Raw genomic sequence first — 22748 nt, 5'->3', positions numbered from 1 at the left:
TGGTTAAGCTATAAGGAAGAAGGAGAGATTTTTCCTCTCTCTACGTCTCTCTTCCTCCTCTTTCGTCTTGATTACGTTAAACGCGAATCTAGAAAAGACCGTCCAATGTTCTCTTTTACGATTATCTTGGAAAAAACGATGTCTAACGTTAAATTTTCTTCAAGATTAAGGCCTAAATTATACCTCAAGTCCGTTCTAAAATTCCCCCAAGAGGGACAATCAGTTAGCGTGTGTTCTAACGTATCATCTGCCTGGGAACAGTGTAAACATGTCGTGGTTTCCCTCTTTCCTATCCTCCATAGAAAGTGGCCGAAACTACCGTGACCCATTAGTAGTTGCGCGCTATAATAATTGATCTCCCCGAAATTCCGATCGAGCAACTTACGCAATTTTGGCCTTATGGCCGTCCTGTGTCCCCAGATTCCAGGCCTACACAGCTGGATATTCCACTGCCTAACCATCAAGAGCGCCTCTCCGTCGCGTATCTCCGAATCGACTTTGCGGTCGTATGTACCGCATCGTTTGTGCTCACTAACTTCGGCTGAAAATTCTGCCTCTCATGGTAGCCTCCAGCGTCCAGGGAGGCATTCTGGCAAGCAGTGCAGCCGCATCGTACGAGACCGTTCTGTATGCTGCAATAACGCGGATCGCGATCGTACGTTGGAAACGATGCCACGAACGCAACACCCTATCCGGAGAGCTCGAAAATCTGTCACCCCAGACCGGCGACGCATACATGGCCACGGAAGTGAGAACTTTGGCATATAATTGCCGCTTCCGTTCTCCGGGACCTCTCAGGTTCGGCATTATCCTGTTCAGCGCTCTAGAAACTCTCGCGATCTTGTTTCCTACATATTCGAAGTGGGTCCTAAAATTCCATGTGCTATCCACAATTATCCCCAGATATTTCATAGAGTCACCAACATGTATGTTGGTACTCCTGACTCTTATCGTAGGCATAGCTTTCGGTTTCTTTCTGCAAAACAATATGGCCTCCGTTTTGGCCTCAGCTACCCTCAATCCAAGCTTATCTATATGCCGAACGACTCTCGCGATCTGGGTATTTATCTTTATAATAGCCTCAAAGAGACTATCGGATACCGAGACGAGGAGGGTGTCATCAGCATAACATACCGTATGACATCCCTCCTCAACCTTCAGCCGAAGCACTGAGTCGAACGCAACGTTCCACAGAAGTGGTCCAAGGACCGACCCCTGCGGAACGCCCGCAAAAACGCTGCACTCGACCACGTAATCCCTGTCATCTCTATAAGTTATCGCCCGACACGACAAGTAACTCGAAATACCTTTGCGAAGGTAACTAGGGATTTTTTTCCCCTCCAAAGCAGCCAATATTACATCCCACAGAACGGAGTTAAAAGCATTCGCGATATCGAGCCCAACCGCTATCGCGAAGCCACCCTCCCTCGTTGCCGACCGCGTATATTCCTGGACTTTAAGGAGAGCCATGGTCAACCATGAACCTGTATTTGCGGAAACCATATTGATTACCGGACAAGGAAAACTGCTCGTTGTCATCTAGTTATTTGTTGATTCTCTCAGCGATAACTCTCTCGAAGGTCTTTCCCAGTTCATCCAGGAGGCATATCGGGCGAGCCTTAATCTCCCCCGACACGCCCCCCGGCCCCTTGGGAATGAAGATCAAAATCGCCCTCTTCCACGGCCCTAGAAAGACCCCCTCTCTCAAACATGCTGTAAAAAGCCTCGCGATATGGCCCAGAATACTATACGGGGCCTTCTTCCATACAGACGCTTTCAAATTGTCGGGGCCGGGAGCCGCATTTCTAATTGGACGCCTTTTAACAAGACGTATTATTTCCCCTAGACTAACATCCATCTCGTCCTCCCATGTTATTGGAGGAATTAACGGAACGAAGGAAGAAGTTACGCTCCTCGGAAAAAGAGAGTATTGAGTTTATTTTCCCAATAAACTACATATTTCCCAATAAACTATTGAGTTTATTTTCCTCTAGAGTTTTAGACAGCGCGGGACTGGATTTCCGTAGTTTTCCCATAACAAGCTTATATGGTAGTGCCCAAGGATCTCTATCTATGGTAGCTATCAACTCCCACCAAGACGCGTTTTTGGCCTTCTTAATAGCGATGCGGAGAAAGTTTTAGCGGAGGTATATTCTCTTCTTCTATTAGCGACATCAGGACCACCTCTGCACTTGCTTTTAGTCCATTGCCTTCTAGACCGAATCGCCACCTTCCTTAAGCCGGAAATCTCCTCCGACCACCAGTATACTTGTCTCTTTTTGTTACTAGATGAGACTATTGGGGCAGCTATGTTACAGGCATTACACATAGTATTGCCCATCCATTCCGCATATTTTTCGGGGTCCTTGTCCTACTCTTCCGGAATCCCAGAGCTGGACAAAAACTCCAAAGCCTGAGAAAAAAGCTCGTCATCTAATTTCTTGAAATTCCATCTCTTTCTGATGGAGGAATTACTATTTCTAGTTATATTATAATTTCAAAGCTTAATTTCAATATACTGGTGGTCGGAAAGAGTCTCCGTATTCTCCAGGATCGACCAGTAATAAACATAATCCAAAAGACTCGGGGTAGCCCACGAAAGATCTACCATCGAGCACCCCTGTGGTCGAATGCAGGTGTATGACCTGCCCGTGTTAAGCAATCTGAGATCAAGGGCCGCTGCCCATCTTTCGATTAGCTCTCCTCTTCTATCAGTGTTTAGGGAGCCCCAGAGCACTGACCGCGCATTAAAATCCCCGCATACGAGGAGGGGAATGGTTGCCACACTAACAGCATCATTTAAATTGTCCAGAAAATTTAAGAAATCATTAATTTGCGCATTGGGGGAAATGTAGCAAGAAGTTACTAGAAAATCCCCAAATCGAATCGTAACGAAACTATCTACACGATTCTCTAGGCGGCATATTATATTACTACATGCTTCCGGTCTCCACAAGATGGCCGAAAGTCCATCTTGACTGGCAAAGCATGTATTGGACTCAACTATCCTACGCGGGGGCTCCGAAATTATAGGCCAGAGCACAGACTTTTGCATAACGCATAACGCATAAGAGAATCAACCAATCAGAGTCCTTCATTTCTATCCCCACTTCTCCTTCTATGAATCTTGCATAGTGCATAAAGCATAATGCATAAGGGGTCGAAAAATTCGTAAGAACGAATTCTTATGCGTTATGCAAGCAGATGTTGCGTTAAGAAACCTCCATGTGTTCAATTCCCTAACCTATTTTCTCTCGTTTATTGATGTCACATAACCTGAAAAAAATAGATTGAAGACACGTCAATATTCATTATATATAATACATTTGGTTTGGTGTTATCATACATTTGGTGCTACTTGAATCTGATAGGAATCAGGGCGAATAAAATCTGCTACTTATAACAGTGAAAGATAGATTTATTCTATAATGATAATTATTCTATTTGAACAAAAAGTAGAGAAACTGCGTGCGGCTGTTTCAATCTGATGCGACTGACTGACTGTCCGATCGAAGCGACGGATAGATCGCGAAGGAAGTAAAATTACAAGTTTAGTAAAATCGTACACGCTCTATACGCGCAGAAGCGCCGCCTGCCGTATCATAATTCCCGAGATTTTTGTCGATTTATTGGTTCGATCGAAGTATCGATCGCAGGTTGCTCACACCCCCTCTATCGATAAGAGCTCTGGGAATAAGCAGAAATCAATTCAAATTTAACATTTCCACACACTTATTGTGTTTGCACTTAGTTAACGATTTTGTCAAAATATCAGCGAGCATCAAGTTTGTTTGTAAATAATAAATTGCTATTTCCCTTTTTTCAACTAATTCGCGAGTGAAGTGGAAATTAATATGCTTACTCAATGTGCTTACTCCGTTTATGAAAGACGGCATTCTTCGACAATTCTATTGCACTTTGATCATCACAAAATACATTAATCGGAGATATTACATATTTTTCAAAACCCATATGAACTAAAAGTCTTTTGATATAAACTATTTCTCGTGAGACTTCAGAGAGTGCTGCATATTCTGCTTCCATGGTTGACAAAGCTACAGATGCTTGTTTTTTTGACTTCCAACTAATCGGACCTCCGGATAACATTAGAACGTTGCCTGAGCACGATTTACGGTCATCGACATCTCCTGCCCAGTCTGAGTCGGAGTAGGCATTCAAACATTCTCCATCTTGAGTATACGTGATTCCGTAGTGAGAAGTTGCCTTTAAGTATCTCAGTACTCTCTTCGCAATGAGCCAATGCTCCTTCCCAGGATTTGCACAAAAACGGCTCAAGGTACTGGCTGCAAATGCTATATCAGCACGCGTAGCATTTGCCAGATAGATTAGCCCGCCTATTAATTCTCTATATGGTCGATCTTCCATTTCGAGTTTTTCAGTTTCCGTCATCGGACTCATATCTTTGGTAATTTTTAAGTTCGATTCGATTGGTGTTGACACTGCTTTTGCTTGTTCCATATTAAATCTTGCAAGTAAGTCTTCGACGTAACCTTTTTGTGAAAGGCGCATTTTTCCAGTGTTGCCTTCTCGTAGCACGTTAATTCCGAGAATATTGCTTATTAGACCAAGATCCACCATCTTGAACGTTGATTTCATTTTCATTTTAATGAGCTCAAGTTTGTCGAGTTTCTTCGAGGTCAAGATAATATCGTCAACGTAAATGATGACAATTATTCGTTCTTCATTTTCGCCATACACGTAAACACATGGGTCCGCCGATGTACGTTTACCACCGATTTCTGTAATATAACTATCGAGTTTCTTGTATCATTCTCGACCTGATTGCTTTAGACCGTACAAAGGTCTGAGAAGTTTGCACACCTTTTCTTCGCATCCGTGCTTAACAAACATTTCGGGTTGCTCCATATATATTTCTTCGTTCAACTCTCCTTGCACGTATGCTGAAACCACATCCATTTGATGCACGTGCATTCCTTCGTTTACAGATGCAGCGAGTAGTGTCCGAATAGTTTCATATCTTGCTACGGGAGCAAAAACTTCTTCATAGTCTATTCCTAATTTTTGTGTGTGTCCCCGAGCAACTAGTCTCGCCTTATATTTCTCAATTTTACCATCTCGATTGGTTTTGACCTTGAATACCCATCGGTTCGTCAAAATCTTCTTATTGGTTGGTCTAGGTACGAGAGTCCACGTTTTATTTTCTTGCAACGCGTCGTACTCCTTCCTCATGGCGGTTAGTCATTCTTCTTTATCATCTTGTTTCAACATTGGTGGTACGGACTTTGGTTCTGAATAATATTCATCACTGCGATGATAGGCTTTTCGCGGTCTGCCTGGTCTACCAGTTCTTATAATTTTGGGGCGTCCCGGTCCTCGTGTGTGCCGTTGCTCATTATCCTCTTCATATACCTGATCTTCTGACGAATCATCATTTTTCTCGTCTTCCGTGTCTTCTTTGCTTTTGTCTTCAGTTTTTCCATCGTGCTGTTCCGGGCATTCTTCGTTTGTTGTCTCTATAATTTTGTCAGGCATTGTAAAAATTCCTCTCGATAAGAATTCCTGAGGAGGCTCGATCCTTTCAAAAAATTTCATATCGCGTGCCTTGATGACAGTTTTCGTTCCCGGTTTCCATAGCCGATATGCTTTCGATTCTTCCGAGTAGCCTACTAACAAGTATTCGTCGCCTTTTGATTTAAACTTTTTTCCTCTTTGCCTTTTATTAAGCGCTATCGTTTTGCTGCTAATAGTTCTAAAGTAACCTACTTATGGTTTTTGTTGCATCCATACTTCGAATGGCGTGACTCCATCGAGACATTTCGTTGCACATCTGTTTCTTAAAAATGTCGCCGTATTCATCGCTTCTGCCCATAATGAATCGGGAAGATTCGCTTGTAGCATTATACATCTGGCCATTTCAACTAATATGCGATTGGCTCGTTCTGCCACTCCGTTTTGTTGGGGTGTGTATTCAACACTTAGTTGATGCTGAACCCCTTCTTCTCTGAGGAAATCTTTAAAATTCTTCGACAAATATTCCTTTCCATTGTCTGTTCGAAGTTTCTTAATCCGTTGACCAGTCTGATTTTCTACTCTTCGTTTGTAATCCTTGAACGCTTGAAGGACATCCGACCGATTACGAAGCATTGCGATTGTCGTGTATCTAGAACTGTCATCTATGAAAGTTACAAAATATCTTGCTCCACCGATCGATTCTACGTTGATTGGTCCACAAATATCGGAATGCACTAATCCTAACAAATTTTTCTCACGATTAGATGACGGTTTAAAAGGTTGAACATGAATTTTGCATTTCGCGCATATCTCGCAGCTCATTTCCTTCGTTTTTGATACAAAATTCATGCCAAGAACCATATCTTTATTTTTCATCATTTTTAAATCGTTTATATTTAGATGCCCGTATTTTTGATGCCATTTTAATAAATCTGTTTCGCTCTTTTTATCCACGAACGCCGCGTGTTCCTTCTTCTCGTTAATTACATATAACTGATCGCGTTTGGTCGCCGTGAGAACTACCGAACCATCTTCTCGATTGACGGTCGCCCTATTCCCTTTGGCCCATATTCTGAATCCTCTTTTATCGATAAAAGTGCTCCTAAAAGCGGCCTGTAGCCAATCAGAAGGCTTATATGCCACTTTTAGAGGCACTTTTATCGATAAAAGAGGATTCAGAATATGGGCCTTTAAATATGACAGAATAACCGTTATCTGTAACGCTCGACACCAAGAGATTATTACGCAATTCCGGTACATGTAACGCATCTTTCAATTTAACAGAATTTGTTACGTATCTATTTATCTTTACATTTAATTTTATATCACCTCGACCGATTGATTTTGCAACGTATTCCGCGGCTGTGTATACTTTTAAATCTTTATTGTCTTTCAGTATGGTAAATATTCGCTCGTCATTGCTCATATGTTTAGTCGCCCCGCTATCAAGATACCAATCTCTTGATTTATTAATAATTTCGGCATTGCACGCAATCGCGGTCATCGCATCGCTAACTTCGTTTGATTCGCTGCGCTTTGGTTTCGCTCTACAATTCCTACTTATATGCCCGTTTTTGCCGCAATTATAACATTTCCCTGCGAATTTATGTGTACTCGCTTTCGTAAGACTATCTTTCGGTTTTGGATACGAACGTTTCGAGCGTTCGGAACGTCCTTTTGTCAATAATGCATCGCTATTATTCTCGTTTGTTTTGGTAACACGGTCACTTTGTCTCGCTTCTTCCTCGATAAGTTTTAATTTTAAATTTTCAAGCGTTGGTATTTCGTTGCGTGACTCGATAGCTACACTAAAGTTTTCGTATTCGGGCGGTAGAGAACCTAATAACATAATTGATAATAGCTCATTTGGTATTTCGATACCCATTTCTGCAAGCTGCTCCGCTTTCCGTGTAAAGTCGGTTACATACTGCGTCATGGTGATGTCCGGCTTTTTCTCCATCCTCAGCAATTGCTTGTATAAGACTGCCTTCCTCACTGGCCCTCGAGATTCAAATACTGCTTTCAAGCTGTCCCATGCTCCCTTCGATGTCGTGGCTTTCTTAACATGATTGAGCTAGCCATGTGATCCTCAAATTTATTAATGCCAGTGCCTTCGAGTCTTTCTTCACCCATTCTTGTGGATTTCCTGCTGGCTTTATTTCCGTGCTGTCAACGTACTGCCATAGGTCGTTAAATATCAGTACACTTTTCATCTGGACCTTCCATAGTTCGTAGTTGTTTTCCGTTAATTTCTCTATGTTCGCGAAACTAGCGGCCGTAGCCATTTTTATCACGTCTTTTGTCCTTTCCTTCACTGACTCTAAACATTCGCGCAGTGCACTGAGAGCTCTGGGCCCATAACCTGATAGGAATCAGGGCGAATAAAATCTGCTACTTATAACAGTGAAAGATAGATTTATTCTATAATGATAATTATTCTATTTGAATAAAAAGTAGAGAAACTGCGTGCGGCTGTTTCAAGCTGATGCGACTGACTGACTGTCCGATCGAAGCGACGGATAGATCGCGAAGGAAGTAAAATTACAAGTTTAGTAAAATCGTACACGCTCTATACGCGCAGAAGCGCCGCCTGCCGTATCATAATTCCCGAGCTTCTTGTCGATTTATTGGTTCGATCGAAGTATCGATCGCAGGTTGCTCACAGAATCCAAAGAAGAAGAAATATTGGTTAATGCTACAAGGTGTAGATTTTATACATATATATTTTATATATTATAGATATATATTTTTATATTTTTATTTAATTATATTATATACAATTATTATATATGAGTATTTTATATTCATAGGATATCGAAATGGATCATAATTCATATTCTTTCTATTCTCAATATCATGAAGATGAAAATTCCTGTGAAGTAGAGAATCTATATGAGAATGAAAATGAAATAGATCAAAATGAAACAGATGGAGATGCTTTACTCATCTCTTTAGTAAGAGATCATCCTTATTTATATAATAAGGAATTAACTGATTTCAAAGACTATATTAAAAAGCAAAATGCCTGGACAGAAATAGGAATGAAATTAAACATGACAGGTTGATAATATTTTTTAAAATTTGTTTTATTTTTCTAAATTTTTAAGCCAGCAGTACATGGTGCAATCTTTCATGCTAGATTGCATACGAATTAGTAAGACAAGATTGCATGTGATCTAACATGAAAAATTGCATGTGCCGCTGGCTTTAAAGTCACTTTTTATTTCTAGCGAAAGAATGTCAATTTAGATGGGTAAGATTAAGAGAACGATATACGCGTGAAAAAAAAACATAGACAAAGTAAAACAATCACTGGAAGTGGCGCTTCAAAAAGGAAAACTTCCGAATTTTTCGAAAATATGACATTTTTAGAACTATGTTAAAAGAAGAAGGTAATAAAAATAAAATTGTATATATTATATATATAAAGATATATATATATATATATGTATGTACTCTTTTTTTATATTTCTCTTAGCACTTTTTGTATAATATAGGCAGTTTCTCTACTTCTTTTAGAACAATATCCAATGTGCACACCAAAAACGTACTTCCGCAGACAAAATTTTCCAATCTTCAAAAGTATGTAAAACATTAACTAATATTCATGTAAAATGAGAAGTGCTTCTATTAGTATATTAATAATTTTCATAAAAAGGTATCAAAGCTCCCTTCAATTTAAAAATTAAAGTGGTTAAGAAGGCATAGAGAGCTAAAAGTACAAGGTTAAGATGGTAACAGTAATATATATTAATAAATCATAAAAAGTTTACAAAACTTCAATAAGATACATATAAGCGAAAATAAAGATTGGGACGCAAAATATCGATTAAAAAACATATACGTGAAATAAATTAGAGCGGACGTTTCAGCTTATTTTTAAGCCATCTTCAGCGCAAAAACGTATGGGTGAAATAGGGAATTCGATTAAAAATATATTCATGAAATTGAACAGCTTCTTATTGATAAAGAAACATATACAGTTATAAAAAAGAATCCCATTAATAAATTGATCTTGAATTTACGGAAGCTTCTCACCAGGTGGAAAAACAACCGGTACATCACGTTAACAGCTTACCGTTCTTTATCTTTCAGTGAAGGCACTTTTCCACGAGCTTATGGCTTACCGAAAGTTCATAAACTGAATTTTCCGTTTAGACTCATTGTTTCATCAGTGAATAGCCCACTTTACCAGTTAGCAGTATTCTTACACAAGATCATGTTCAAGAGTTTCCCTAAGGCGCATAGTTTTATTGAAAACAGTTTCGAATTGACCAATAAGTTGAAAAATGTTCATTTTCACTAATATTCCGATTGAACTCGCCATGGAGAGTGTTACTAACAGATGGAATTATATTGAAAATAACACAAGTCTTCCTAAGTCTGAATTTTTATTAGCAGTAAAATTCGTTTTGGATTCTACTTTCTTCACATTCAATAACATTGTTTACAGACAAGTGTTTGGCACTCCCATGGGGTCCCCCCTTTCACCAATCATAGCGGATATAGTGATGCAGGACATTGAAAAGAAAGCCTTAAATACGATTAGTTTTACACCTCCATTTTATTATAGATTTGTTGACGATATTATCACGGCTTGTCCATCTAACCTAACAGATTATTTATTAACTGTTTTTAATTCTTTTAATCAGAGATTACAGTTCACACTTGAGGTTGAGGATAATAAGTCGCTCAATTTCTTGGAGATCACTATCATGTCTGAAAACAATAAATTACATTTTGATTGGTACCATAAACCAACATTCTCCAGTAGATATTTGAACTTTTTGTCATAACACCCCGACTGTCAAAAAAGAGGTACAATTATTGGTCTACTTGACAGAGCCTTCTTGTTGTCGCATCCCAAATTTCATCGTAAGAACATCATACACATCATAGAGATTTTACTTAATAATGGATATCCTTTGAAATTTATTTTTAATACTATTAATCACAGATTACTTTATCATTTACGGAAATCTAATAACTCATTAACTGAAAAAGAAACATCTACCTATTTTACAGTTCCTTTTTTACCTACATTGACTGACAATTTTAAACACATCTTAAAAGATACCAATACTACTTTGTCTTACTATAGTCTCAACAAACTTAACTAAATTATTAAGGCTCATAAAGATGTCCCGAAAACCTTGAATACTAATATCGTTTATAAAATTGAATGCGATAATTGTGATGCTTCCTATGTTGGGCAGACAGGTAGGAAATTAATCACAAGGATCAATGAACATAAGAAACAGATTAATAAATTGACTACTAATAAATCTGTCATTACTGAGCATAGGTTGAATTTCAATCATGATTTTAAATGGGATGAGGTTAAAATATTGGATAAAGAAACAGGTTATAATAAAAGGCTTATCTCTGAAATGATTTACATTGAACGACAACATAACGGATTAAATTTACAAACTGACACCGATTGCTTTCCGGACATATACAACGAATTAATAAACAAACTTCCTAATGTCTGAGGGTCACACACAGAAACTTATAAATTTCGAAATCACTCGTTACTTGTACCATTTATATTTATCTTTGTTAAAGAAAACTTGCACTGAATTTTTAATAATTCTTTATCTACGGCTTTTTTGTTCAACTTTTTAACGACTCACTGATTCTTTAATATAATCATGGCATTGTAAGTAATCTCTCATCCTGTCGAATCGGTTTTTCCATATATCTTTATTTTTATTTTTAACCATTATTTAAATGAACTCTCAATCATATATTTTTTACTGCCTTATAATTTTTTACAGTCTTCCTTTTGGTTCACGCTCAATTTTGGGCCTATTAACCCAAACTAGAGATAACCCCTTCAATTGGAGAATAATCGTGAGCCGACTTAAACTAATCCGCATTGTTCAAAGTCGCTTTCCCCCGAACATATAAATTATAAATTATTTATCCTCTCCTTGCGAACTTTTTTAATCGAATTCCCTATTTCACCCATACGTTTTTGCGCTGAAGATGGCTTAAAAATAAGCTGAAACGTCCGCTCTAATTTATTTCACGTATATGTTTTTTAATCGATATTTTGCGTCCCAATCTTTATTTTCGCTTATATGTATCTTATTGAAGTTTTGTAAACTTTTTATGATTTATTAATATATAACTGTTACCATCTTAACCTTGTACTTTTAGCTCTCCATGCCTTCTTAACCACTTTAATTTTTTAATAATTTTCAATTTTATATTATAGAAACTTTGATTCACATGGCAGAAAAAACTTTTTCAACAATCGCATCTACTTCATGCCAACAATCTTCAAATGACAATGTAGAGAGAGATTCAGAAAGAAATATATTTAAAATAGGCTCAAATAATAGAAAACAAATGAACATATTTCCTACGTCTATTACGGTTGAGCAGTCTTTTACAAATAATACAAATCCGACACATCTTAAGTAATTTCTTTACTTTACAATATTATTTAGCGCGAATTATGATATGTATGTACACACACAGGTTTGTAACACGTTTAGTAGTAGTAGTAGTAGTAATAAGAACGGGTGGGGCTAGATCAGTCCCTGATGTCACCTAGATCTAAAAGATCTTCTGTAACCCCGTGGTTGTCTGAGGTTATAAGTGGCGATCCAATTTGGCCCTTACAAGAAGATTATGTAGATTGCCCACCCTCACGTTTTGTAATGCACTGGGTTCAATGAACATGTGACCCCAGAGTGTGTATCTCCTGAGAGCAAGTGCGGGGCAGTAGCACAGAATGTGAATGCTGTCCTCTTTTTCTTCGCCGCATAGCCGGCAGTCTTTCCGCTCGGACAGGCCGAGATTGAATAAGTGGGCCCTGAGGGCCACATGGCCTGTGAGCAGGCCAATGGTGATATTGAGCTTCTTTCTGCTCATAGTTAGGAGTTCATCCGTCCTTTTAGAAAGGGGTCGGTTCAGCAATAACTTGGCTTGACGACAGCCCTGAACCTGGCCCCACAAAACCAGATGTTCCCGTTTCAGAAACTCTGATGAGTCTTTTACCTATGGTAAAGGGGACGCCGACGACTTGTTTAGCCGGGACCTCGAGGGTGCCTAGCTTGAGAAGCCTTCATTTACGCACAGTACAATTAGACACGTTGCAATTGCACACTGTGCTATTAGACACATAAGATTGCGCACCGTTCGATTGGACACGTTACATTTGCCCACCGTTCAATTGGACACAGTTCTTTTGCGCACAGTTCTTTTGCCCCGTTCAATTGGACACATTACTTTTGCCCACATTACTTTTGTCCACATTACTTTTGCGCACATTACTTTTGCCCACAGTTCAATTGCGCACATATACTTTTTCATGCGAAGGGAGGTTCCACATGGGTTTGCGACGGGTGGAGGGGCGGGGGGCGGGGGTGCAGTCAGTGCGTGTACTTTGCAACGCAAACTGAGATTCCACATGGGTTTATAAAACTGTGGGCAAAAGTAATGTGCGCAAAAGAACTGTGGGCAAAAGAACTGTGCTCAAAAAAACTGTGTCCAATTGAACGGTGGGCAAATGTAACGTGTCCAATCGAACGGTGCGCAAAAGAACTGTGCGCAAAAGAACTGTGCGCAAAAGAACTGTGTCCAATTGAACGGTGGGCAAATGTAACGTGTCCAATCGAACGGTGCGCAATCTTATGTGTCTAATAGCACGGTGTGCAATTGCAACGTGTCCAATTGTACTGTGCGCCAATGAAGGCTTCTCATCAAATGCCCCCTCAATATCCAGAAATAATCCTAGGGCATACCCTCCAGTCGCCAGTTGTGTCTCAATCTTGCTCATAAGGTGATGAAGGGCAGTATCCGTAGATCTGCCCGCCCTATAGGCGTTTTGAGAAAGTGCCAGCGGTCGGGTAGTAAGGGGATATGTCCTAATATGGCTGTCTATCAGTCTCTCCAGTGTCTTCAAAACAAAGGAGGTAAGGCTAATGGGTCTGAAGTCTTTGGCCAAGATATGGCCGTTTCTGGTTTGGGTATAAAAGTGATTCTGGTGCCACTCCAGACAAGGGGCACGTGTCTAAGGGCTATGCTAGCCCTAAGCACTTTAACTAGGGGGCCTATCAAAAGGCTCAAACCCTCTTGGCAGGCGGGATAAATCCCGTCTGGTGCAGGTGATTTATAGGGCTTGAAGGTTTTAATAGCCCATTCAACACCTTTGGGATGGACTATCTTCGCCGCTAGTGACCAATGCCTGGGTTTAAAAACTTCCCTGGGTCTCTCACGGGCGGTAGGAAGATTGTCAACCGTTCGAAAACCTGGGAAATGAGTCTCCATACGGTGCTCGATGGATTCAGTGAGGTTGACTGTGTAGCCTGTGTCAGGACGCTTGAGACATCCCAACTGGGTGCGATTGTCAGAGCTGAGTATTCTGTTTAGCCTGGAGGTCTCTGGAGCGCTCTCGATGCTTGCGCAGAACTCTCTCCAGCTGCTGCGTTTACTTCTATTTCCTTGCTATACCTGCGTTGGGCGTTCCTAAAGGCTTCCCAGTGCGAAGACAAGCAAGAGTTTCTTGCCCTGTTAAAGAGTCTCCTGGTCTCGGATCTGAGTTTTGACAGCTCTTTGTTCCACCAGAGGACTTTGGTCTGGGACCGTATAAGTTTCAGGGGGCAGTTTGCCTCAAAGGCATCCGAGATAGCGTTGCTTAAGCAAGCCGCGGCAGTTTCCAGGTTATCCCTGGTATGGAATCTGGTCGGAACGGTAGTTAATCTATTCTTGAAATCTAGCCTGAAGCCGTCCCAATTCGTTTTCCTAGGATTTCGCCTCCGCAAGATTGTAGGTTGCTGGCAAAGGGTGAGGCGTATCTGCCTGTGATCGGATCCTGAAGGTTCATCTAAGACCCTCCAGTCTTTTACCAGTTCAGACACGCCCTTGGTACAAATAGTAATATCGATTACCTCCTGTCTTCTAGCGTCCATGAAGGTAGGTTCCGTACCTCTGTTTAAGATGATAAGTCCCTTGTCCAGGAAGTCATGTAGGCTCTCCCCTCTCGGGTTGATGTTTGAGCTCCCCCAACTAACATGGTGGGAGTTAGCAACACAACCCAGGAGGAGTTCGAGTCCTGCTTCCTCAGCATGGGCAACCAGGTTCTTGACATTGTCCTGAGGTGAAGGATCGCAGGAATTATAGGGCATGTATGCTGACCCTATGAGTAAGTCCATTGTCTTCCCCTCCTCCAGGTTGATGCTCGTCTGGACGACAGTTAGATCTTCGCTGCTAAGCTGAGGCAGAAAAGTGATATTAAGGCCTTTTGCTACAATACATGTCCTTAGTTTGCGGTTCGAGCAGGCTCTGAAAATAGTTCCACAGCCGCCCAAACCTTTGATGGCATTATTCAGGAGCCAAGGCTCCTGGATAATGGCAAGGTGTGTGTCCATCGCAGCAGTGCTCCTGGCAAAAATAGCCGAGGCGCCTTTACTGTGATGCAAGTTAATTTGGGTGATGGGTACCGTGGAGACCGTCATATTAGGCAGTCTCCCCTGGTATTCCCTCCACATATTCAGGCTTCCTGCCGCATTCCTTTTCAAGCAGCCTAACGGTTGCCCGTCCAAGACTGCAGTTGGACCTGAAATTGCAGGACTTCAGGGCGTCTAGAGATTGATCCCCAATCAGACAGGCGAAGTGGGTGCTCGTGGCATCCCCACTCACGCTCCCCCTGGTGACGATCCAATCTCCGGTCGCCAATCCTGCGTTTTGTCTGCCGAGGAGCCTCAAGGCTTCCTCAGAAGACAAGTCTGGCTCCTCCACGTGTATCATCACTCGATAGCATTTAGGCAGCTCGTCGACCGGCACTACACGTAGGAAGTTTCCCCCCACCTTCAGTTCGGAGGATAGGCTTTTTAGCCAGTCCCCCGACTGCTCGTCGTCGCACACAAAAACAAAGGCTCCGTCTCTCTCCCAGGAGCCGGAGAATGTGGGGGCTTTTTACCCTCGGGTAACTCGAGGATACGCCCTCTGATCATTTTCCTGATCACTCCACAGTCCACGGCTCCTAGCTTCTTATCAGGAAAGCCCTCCGAAATGAGGGCTAATCTGATAAATCCTTTGGTCGCTTGGGCATATGACCTTTGATCATTGATCTTAGGTCGTTTGCCTTGGCGAGTATCGTTGGGGCTAGGGGTGTTATTCCCCGGCCGGGCGCGTTTAAGCGCCACAGTCGGGGCTCCACCGCTACTGGGCCCAGGACTAGAATCGGCTTCAGCGGGAGGGATTTGGGCTTTAGTAGCCTTTCCCTCCCTCTGAAGCTGTTTCTTGTAGCGTCTTCTTGCAGCTCCGCTATATCTAACTCGAGTTTTGGGTTCCCCTGAGTTGCATTCCTCCGGTCGTTCGCTCCCTAAGGAAGCCACGCCCTAGAGGACTTTGTCCATGGTTGTGTCTTTATTAGTATGTTTGTTTGTCATGTCCATGTTTGTCCCACGAGTACCGCGGAAGCGCGATATCACCCAACCAGAGCCGCGAATGGCTGGGGCTTGGCTAAATACCCCGAAGGTCGCCCGGTATCCGGGGGAACCGTTCGAGACGCAGCCCCCCTGCGCCACGCAGCCGTCGGCACGATTTCATTAACACCTTGGCTTGGGGGGTCCCTCTTCGCACCCGGCTCCACCCCTTAAACGGGTGGGTCCGGATGCGACCATAAGCCCCTCCACCACGCCAAGGTGGAGACCCATTCGGGGGGTGTAACACGTTTAAAATGCTTCACATTTTTTTAGACTCAATTTCGGTTTGCTCCAATGACACTTCATCAACATTAAGTGCCTCTGATTATATAGAAAAAAAATTAAGTGGTCAACGACAATCAAAAGGAAACTCACCAGATATTATAAAAAATGACATTTGTAAGGTTACATCTCTATTAGAGAACAAGTACAACAGCTCTCCAACAGCTTCATTGTCGTCATCATTAAAGCCAGAAGCAGCAGAAGATGTCTTTTTGCCAATTATTACTGTCTTTACTTACAAAAATGCCTGAACATAAAAACAGAGAGAAAAAAGAGGAAATATTGCGTATTATGTACGATATCTAGTCAAGAGCAATTAAAATTTTTAAGTGTGACAAAGACGCAAAAAACATTTGATGTTTAAAGGATGATGAGTGAAAATACAATGAAGTTTTATTTTATTATTATATTACATGTTATTGTATTTTTATTATTATTCCCTAACAGCACCATGTTCAAAAGACGTCCAGAGGACATCCAGAGGATGTAAAACATTCTCTAATATCTGGTGGGTATCCCCCGAACATGTGTGCTGTTAAGGTTATTGAAAGTGCAATGGAAATAGTCACCTTTAAATGGTATCTTTAGTTACATAGAGTCCATAATGCACGACTGCTAATAATTTTTTTTTCATATGCTACATGAAGTTCCTGAAAAACATATCATTGTAATTATATTTTATTAATTTTATTATATTACGTTATTGTATTTTTTTATTATAATATTGAAAATACAAAATAAATTTATAAAACAAAAGGAATAGGTATATTTTGTCGATCCCAACTTTGAAGAAATACTTAAATCATTTGCTGAAGGAGATCAATGTTTCATGGACAATTTTGACATGTGCAAAAAAGGAAATAAAGAGTGACACATAAAATAACATTTAAGAGAAAGAATCAAGATTTAATGACATTCAACTTGAAATTCTATGTATAAGAATTTTGATATAGAATAATAACAAAAATATTTTATTTATCATAATATTGTGCAATAAATATGAGATTTCTACATTTTATACTACATAAAAATAAATTTTAGATTGATGTTTTTTAATATATCTAAAGCAATTTAATATATTTGAGCAATTAAAAATCTAAATGTGATTTTAGAAACAATGCTAATTCTAGCTAATTCTATTTAGATAATTCAAGTAGTTGAATAAATGAAGAGAGAAAAATCAAACTCATTAAATGTATATTTTGCAGTCAATTTTCATAATTTGGCACACATTGCATATTATTGAAATAATATCATAAATTTAATTTGTCCTATATCTATGTATTTTATAAGTACATATATCTATGTATTTTATAAGTACATATATTGTTAATAACGGTAATTTAATGCGAGAAATTAAATCAAAAGTAATGGTGTGTTTATATATATTAAAAATGTACATATTAATAATTAGTACTTATATGGATATATAATCAATATATATAATCAATTTAAAAAATCATCAATAATTATAATTCTAAAAATTATTCTCTAGTTTTTACTATTGTAATATTTTAGTAATTCTGATATTTCTTTGATTTTATAGTGCAGAAAATGCAAATCAATAAAATGTAATATGTAAAGTGTGTAGAAAGCGTAAAAATCTCTCTCTCTCTCTCTGTCATATGTTCATCATAAATCATCGTGATGCAACCCTCTTCTAACGTATTCGTAATTGCCACGCAATTTCACCAGGTGGTGTCAAGAAATAATCAGCCACTTGGTCCCGTTGCTTATATGCGCTTGTAGTCGCACGATGCATTGCAGTGGGAGCAATATCTCTGAGTGCGCTTTGAATATTTCGCCGCCACTCTCCAGGAATGATATAACCTGCATTATCTTCTGTGTCTACAAAATTGGCAGGACAGTATATTCTATTCTTCTCTGGTATACAATCTTCCTCAAGCTTTATAAAATTATGTAGACATATTGTCGCCATAACAACCGTATTTACATATTTAGGATGCATATTAATTGGCTTTCTATAGATCCTCCACCGTGAGCTTAAAATTCCAAAAGTATTTTCGATTGTACGTCTTGCTCTAGATAATCTGAAAATTAATGAAATGCGTATTAAGTATAGTAACACATACATCATCATTATTATAATTATTATCTTATAATAATACTATTAATAATAAGTACATATTAATTGCTAACCTGTAATTAAATATTCTCTTTCTTTCATCCAGTAATTTTCCAGAATAAGGCCGCATCATATTAATACTTATTGGAAAACCACTATCTTCAAGAAAAAAAGATGATAATTTAACATTGCTTCCAGGAAAATTTGCAGTCCCTTTGGGAAGATTTAATGTTTCTTCTTGCAGTGCCAAATGAATATCAGAAGAGGTAAAAGCACCACCATCGCTATTACCACTATACGAGCCTACATCAACTAATGTGAACCTATATTTGTGATCACACGCAGCCATCAGCACAATGCTAAATGTCTTTTTGTAGTTAAAAAACAAGCTTTCGGAATTTGGCGGTGCTTGTATCTCCACATGCTTTCCGTCAAAAGCCCCTACACAGTGAGGAAAATTCCAGCTGTCCAGAAAACCACTGCAAATATTGGTCCATTCTTCTTCCGTTGGTAAACGGAGACAAATCGGTTGCAATACCTTTGTTATGACTGAACAAGTTTCATGTATTATTTTCCGGACAGTTGATTCTCTACATCTAAAAGTCAGTGCAATGGATAATATTTTATCTCCAGTTGATAAGTACCTAAAAAAAATACTTTTGATATATAAATAAAACAAGATACTACCATGAAATATTTGCAAAAATAACATACTACACACATGTTTGTTTCATTCTTACATTTAATACTACATGACAAAATAAATAAGTACCTCAGAGTTATGGTTAATCGTTGTTCTGGACTAAAAGCTCGTTTGCTTAATTTAGTTAAAAAAAGCTTAGTCATTTCTAGTAAAAGATTGAAACTTTCCTCTCTTTCTTACAAAGCGAAAAAAAATATCAGGATCATTATACTTCAATTCGTGGAACAGGTGTTCACAATCCCCATATATAGGACGTGCAACATTTATGGGTCTCACCCACCATCTCCGTTTTAACGACCTTTTTCTCCTATATCTTTTTTGTAACAATGCCAATAAGCATAATTGCAAAAAAGACAAAATAAGAAAATCATCATTTACATTCATGGCAATTGTGATGTCCGCTATGTCTTATTAAAGAGTTTAAGATCTAGAAATACAAAAATACATAGATAACAAATACATAAGAAATAACTATTCGCATATTCTTTTTGTCATATTATTTTATCAATTTGTCATATATTACTTTATTTTTAAACACAGTTTCATACAAAGAATTGTTAATAATACTCTTTAAATTTTCATTCAATATGAATATCTACATTTATATTAATTAAATTAAATTAATATTTTAATTAAATTAATATTTTACTTACGAATCATACAGATATATATCAATGTAATTACACAGATATAATTTCAGATATAATTATACAAATATTTACAGATGCGTATATTGGTGATATTGACTGCGTATCCAAATAACTTTAAGGTTAAGGTAATGCAAAAGTCTTATGCCTTATGCAAAAGTCTGTGCTTTGGCCTTATGCCTAGACCTATGTCCATTTCGATCATATGTTGTTTAAGTAGATCTAGTGCATCCCAGTTACGGTTTAAGTTCGTTTGAGTGATTCTAGTAATTCTAGGGATTTTAGTAACTCTAGTGACCCTAGAAGTTTCCTACATTATTACTAGAAGGTTGCACAGTTACTTTGGCCGCATTTAGTGGAATTTTCCGGATTGGTTGAACTCCGCTGGGGAATCCTTGATTGGCCAGGCATCTGGGGGAACCTATCCTATGCCTGGAATCTCTTTTATCTTTCTCACAAATGCAACAGCGAGGCATTCCCGCGTTAAACTCGCGAACTGAATATCCCGTATGCCCACAACGGAAGCAGACTCCCGTCCTGTCCGTTTCAGAGCGACAGTTAGTTCGTACGTGCTCAAAACGCCAACACTTGTAGCATTAGACCGGGCGCTTTTTAAGGAGCTCTATCTTAACCCTGGTCCAACCTAACGTTATCATACCTCTTTTCGCGATTTTAACCGCAACCTCCAATGGGCAGTTAACCCAGGTTACGCCCATTCCGCATGGAATTTATTGGACTCACCTTTATGTCACTGTGAGAGCAACCGCTTAACGCCATTAGTTCGGTGTAAATCTCTTCTAGTGTGGTGGAGGGATCAATTCCTCGCATCCGCAATTTCCTTATCGCGACTGGATTAAGGACCCTAGCCTCTTCTCCAAGCGCATCAGTAAGCCGGGAACTAGCCAACTGCTTCCCTTGTGGCACCTGGATAACTATGACTCCATTCATAGCCCTGCGTATTTTGGTGTCTTGTATTCCTAGTTCCTTCAGGAACACTTTTTCCCTAGCTTTCGCTAATATTTCTGCGTACGAGGCGCCACCGGGTTTACCGGTGATAGTCACTACCGCTGGTTTGGCGAGTTTTTTTTACCAGATTTAACTCGGCTCGCACTTCCACTAGTTGACTGTTTTTTCCCCCTAGATGTAAAAACAGGAGTACCAGCTATGGAAGCCTGATTACGCTCCTTTTTTGGGTTCAGCTGTGCTCTATCCCTCCTTCCAACTGACACCCAATCACTTCTGGGAGTGGGTAAGGGATAAGAGGGGGAGACCAATTACCTATTTTCGATAATTCTGATATCCTTACTGCGTGGGCTTTGCGTGTCATTAGACTTAGAAACTAACGGCTTAAACTATTAAGGCTATTATTTTTATTCTCCATCCTTGTTACTGGTTTAGCCCATGTTGTAGCCTTTACCAAAAGGCCAATCCGTTGATCTACTCATATATTCCTTGTCTAGAGAGCAACCTGGGGTACTTCCAGACGAGTATTCAATCTCCATCCTCTGGTGAGTGACCTCTTTTCGAGGGCGTGGTGATGCTGCCTTCTTGTCTACTCTTCCATCTTCTTTTCCTTTATCTGGAGTCTTGGTCCTCCTCTTTTGTTACCGCCGCCTTCTCAGGGGGGGGCATAGGGGTAGGGAAGGGTCTAAGTCCTTACTTCAATGATCTAATGTCCCTCTCCTGACTGGAGATCATTCTTCTTAACGCCACTATCTCCTTGTTTTGAGCTAGCTCCTTTCGTCTGAGCTCGTTGACTTCCTCTTCGAACGCTTGATTATCCTTAGCAAGGGTATATACATCGCCTACTGTCGTTTTGAAACGAATGCTCTCGTTATTTCTGTTGCGACCATTTTACAGTCTTTCATTCTACCAGCTACTTGGCCGGAGATGTTGCTGCTCGGGCTCCTTTGTCTATCCAGTTCATCTAAATAATCGATGCAGCGTGCTCCCAGATCTGCTGGATCCATACTAAGCCAATCTTCTTTACTACGCCGAAGATCATTTTCCGCTTCCTCCTTCGTTACAATTATAGGAATTGTAGTCTTCCTCCTTGACTTCTGGTTTTTGATAGTCCTGTCCTTGTCGCATTTCCTACCACTCTTTTTCTTTTTAGAGTCACTAACGACATGTGAACTCGCTTCTGATACACTATCCGAACTATATTCAGCGTAAGAATACGAATCCTGTCTAGTTCTCCGCGTACCACGTGATCTAGGGGATTCAGTAAATTCCCAACTCTTATCACCAATGGAATTATTGGATCCAACTTCCTCCATCTCTGATTGGTAACCACGGATTGGACGAATTTCTCCCCAAATTCTGGGGAATTGGATCTGTCAGATTTTTCCTTCTGGAACGCTTCTTCCTCATTATTATTAGCCTTAGTGGATCCGCCAGCCTTCTTATTGCGTAGTTCCTTGAGCTTACTGAAGTCCGCCATAGTTTTTTCTTCTTTGATGCTTTTCCTAGTAACCCGCTTCTCAAGCAGTGATACGGAGGATTCTATATCACTACCTTCTAGTCCATCTTTGTCGAACCTATCGTCTTCGATTACCATAACATCTTCTTCACTGCGATTGGCGACTTCCTTCTCAGTAGATTCAATTATTCTAGCTTTGACGGGTCTTCGTAAGCCAACATCTGCTCCGTCCGCCTCGCTTCCCGGAGATGTAGAGGCTTTCCTCTTCTCGCCTGTGGATTGTATTGTTGGCATTTCCATTAGACGCTAGACATCCTCATTCAAATCCTCACTCAATTCACCAGTAACAGCTTGTGCTGTCGGGACGCTGGTAGGATCCATCCTGGCAGTGCCCTCGTCTGATGACGACCTAGCGGCGTCGGGCTCGCCACTCTGCTGATCCCTGAGGGTTCCGAGATCCCTCTGAGGCAGTAAGTCCTTCTCATTTTCCATAGACATTTCCATTTTGCTATAATTTGGAGATATTCTTCGGGAATCCCCATCCCTAGGGCGTGTAGCAGGACTGGATTCCAGGGCACGCTCAACCCCTATGAAGCCCTGGGTGACAATAAGCTCCGAGTTAACAAAAGACGAAGCGTGTTCTTTGGCTGTTATTATTGAGTTGGTCACGTCT

The 22748-nt window shown here is 40.1% G+C and overlaps 1 protein-coding gene and 1 pseudogene across 1 annotated transcript; both read right to left on the bottom strand.

Moving 5' to 3' along the window:
- Positions 1 to 3858: 3858 nt before the first annotated feature.
- On the bottom strand, positions 3859 to 4599 carry LOC145962260 (uncharacterized; annotated as a pseudogene).
- Positions 4600 to 13874: 9275 nt separating this feature from the next.
- LOC145962259 (uncharacterized) lies at positions 13875 to 14963 on the bottom strand. Its single transcript, XM_083083222.1, has one exon. It carries the CDS (start codon positions 14961 to 14963, stop codon positions 13875 to 13877), a length of 1089 nt encoding a protein of 362 aa, XP_082939348.1.
- Between the last annotated feature and the right edge of the window lie 7785 nt (positions 14964 to 22748).

The sequence above is a fragment of the Camponotus vicinus genome, unplaced genomic scaffold, assembly GCF_025532165.1.
Source record: "Camponotus vicinus isolate PSW18456_S1 unplaced genomic scaffold, iyCamVici1.0 SCAF_11, whole genome shotgun sequence".
NCBI classification, from domain to species: domain Eukaryota; kingdom Metazoa; phylum Arthropoda; class Insecta; order Hymenoptera; family Formicidae; genus Camponotus; species Camponotus vicinus.
This window is presented reverse-complemented; position numbering and strand designations above follow the sequence as displayed.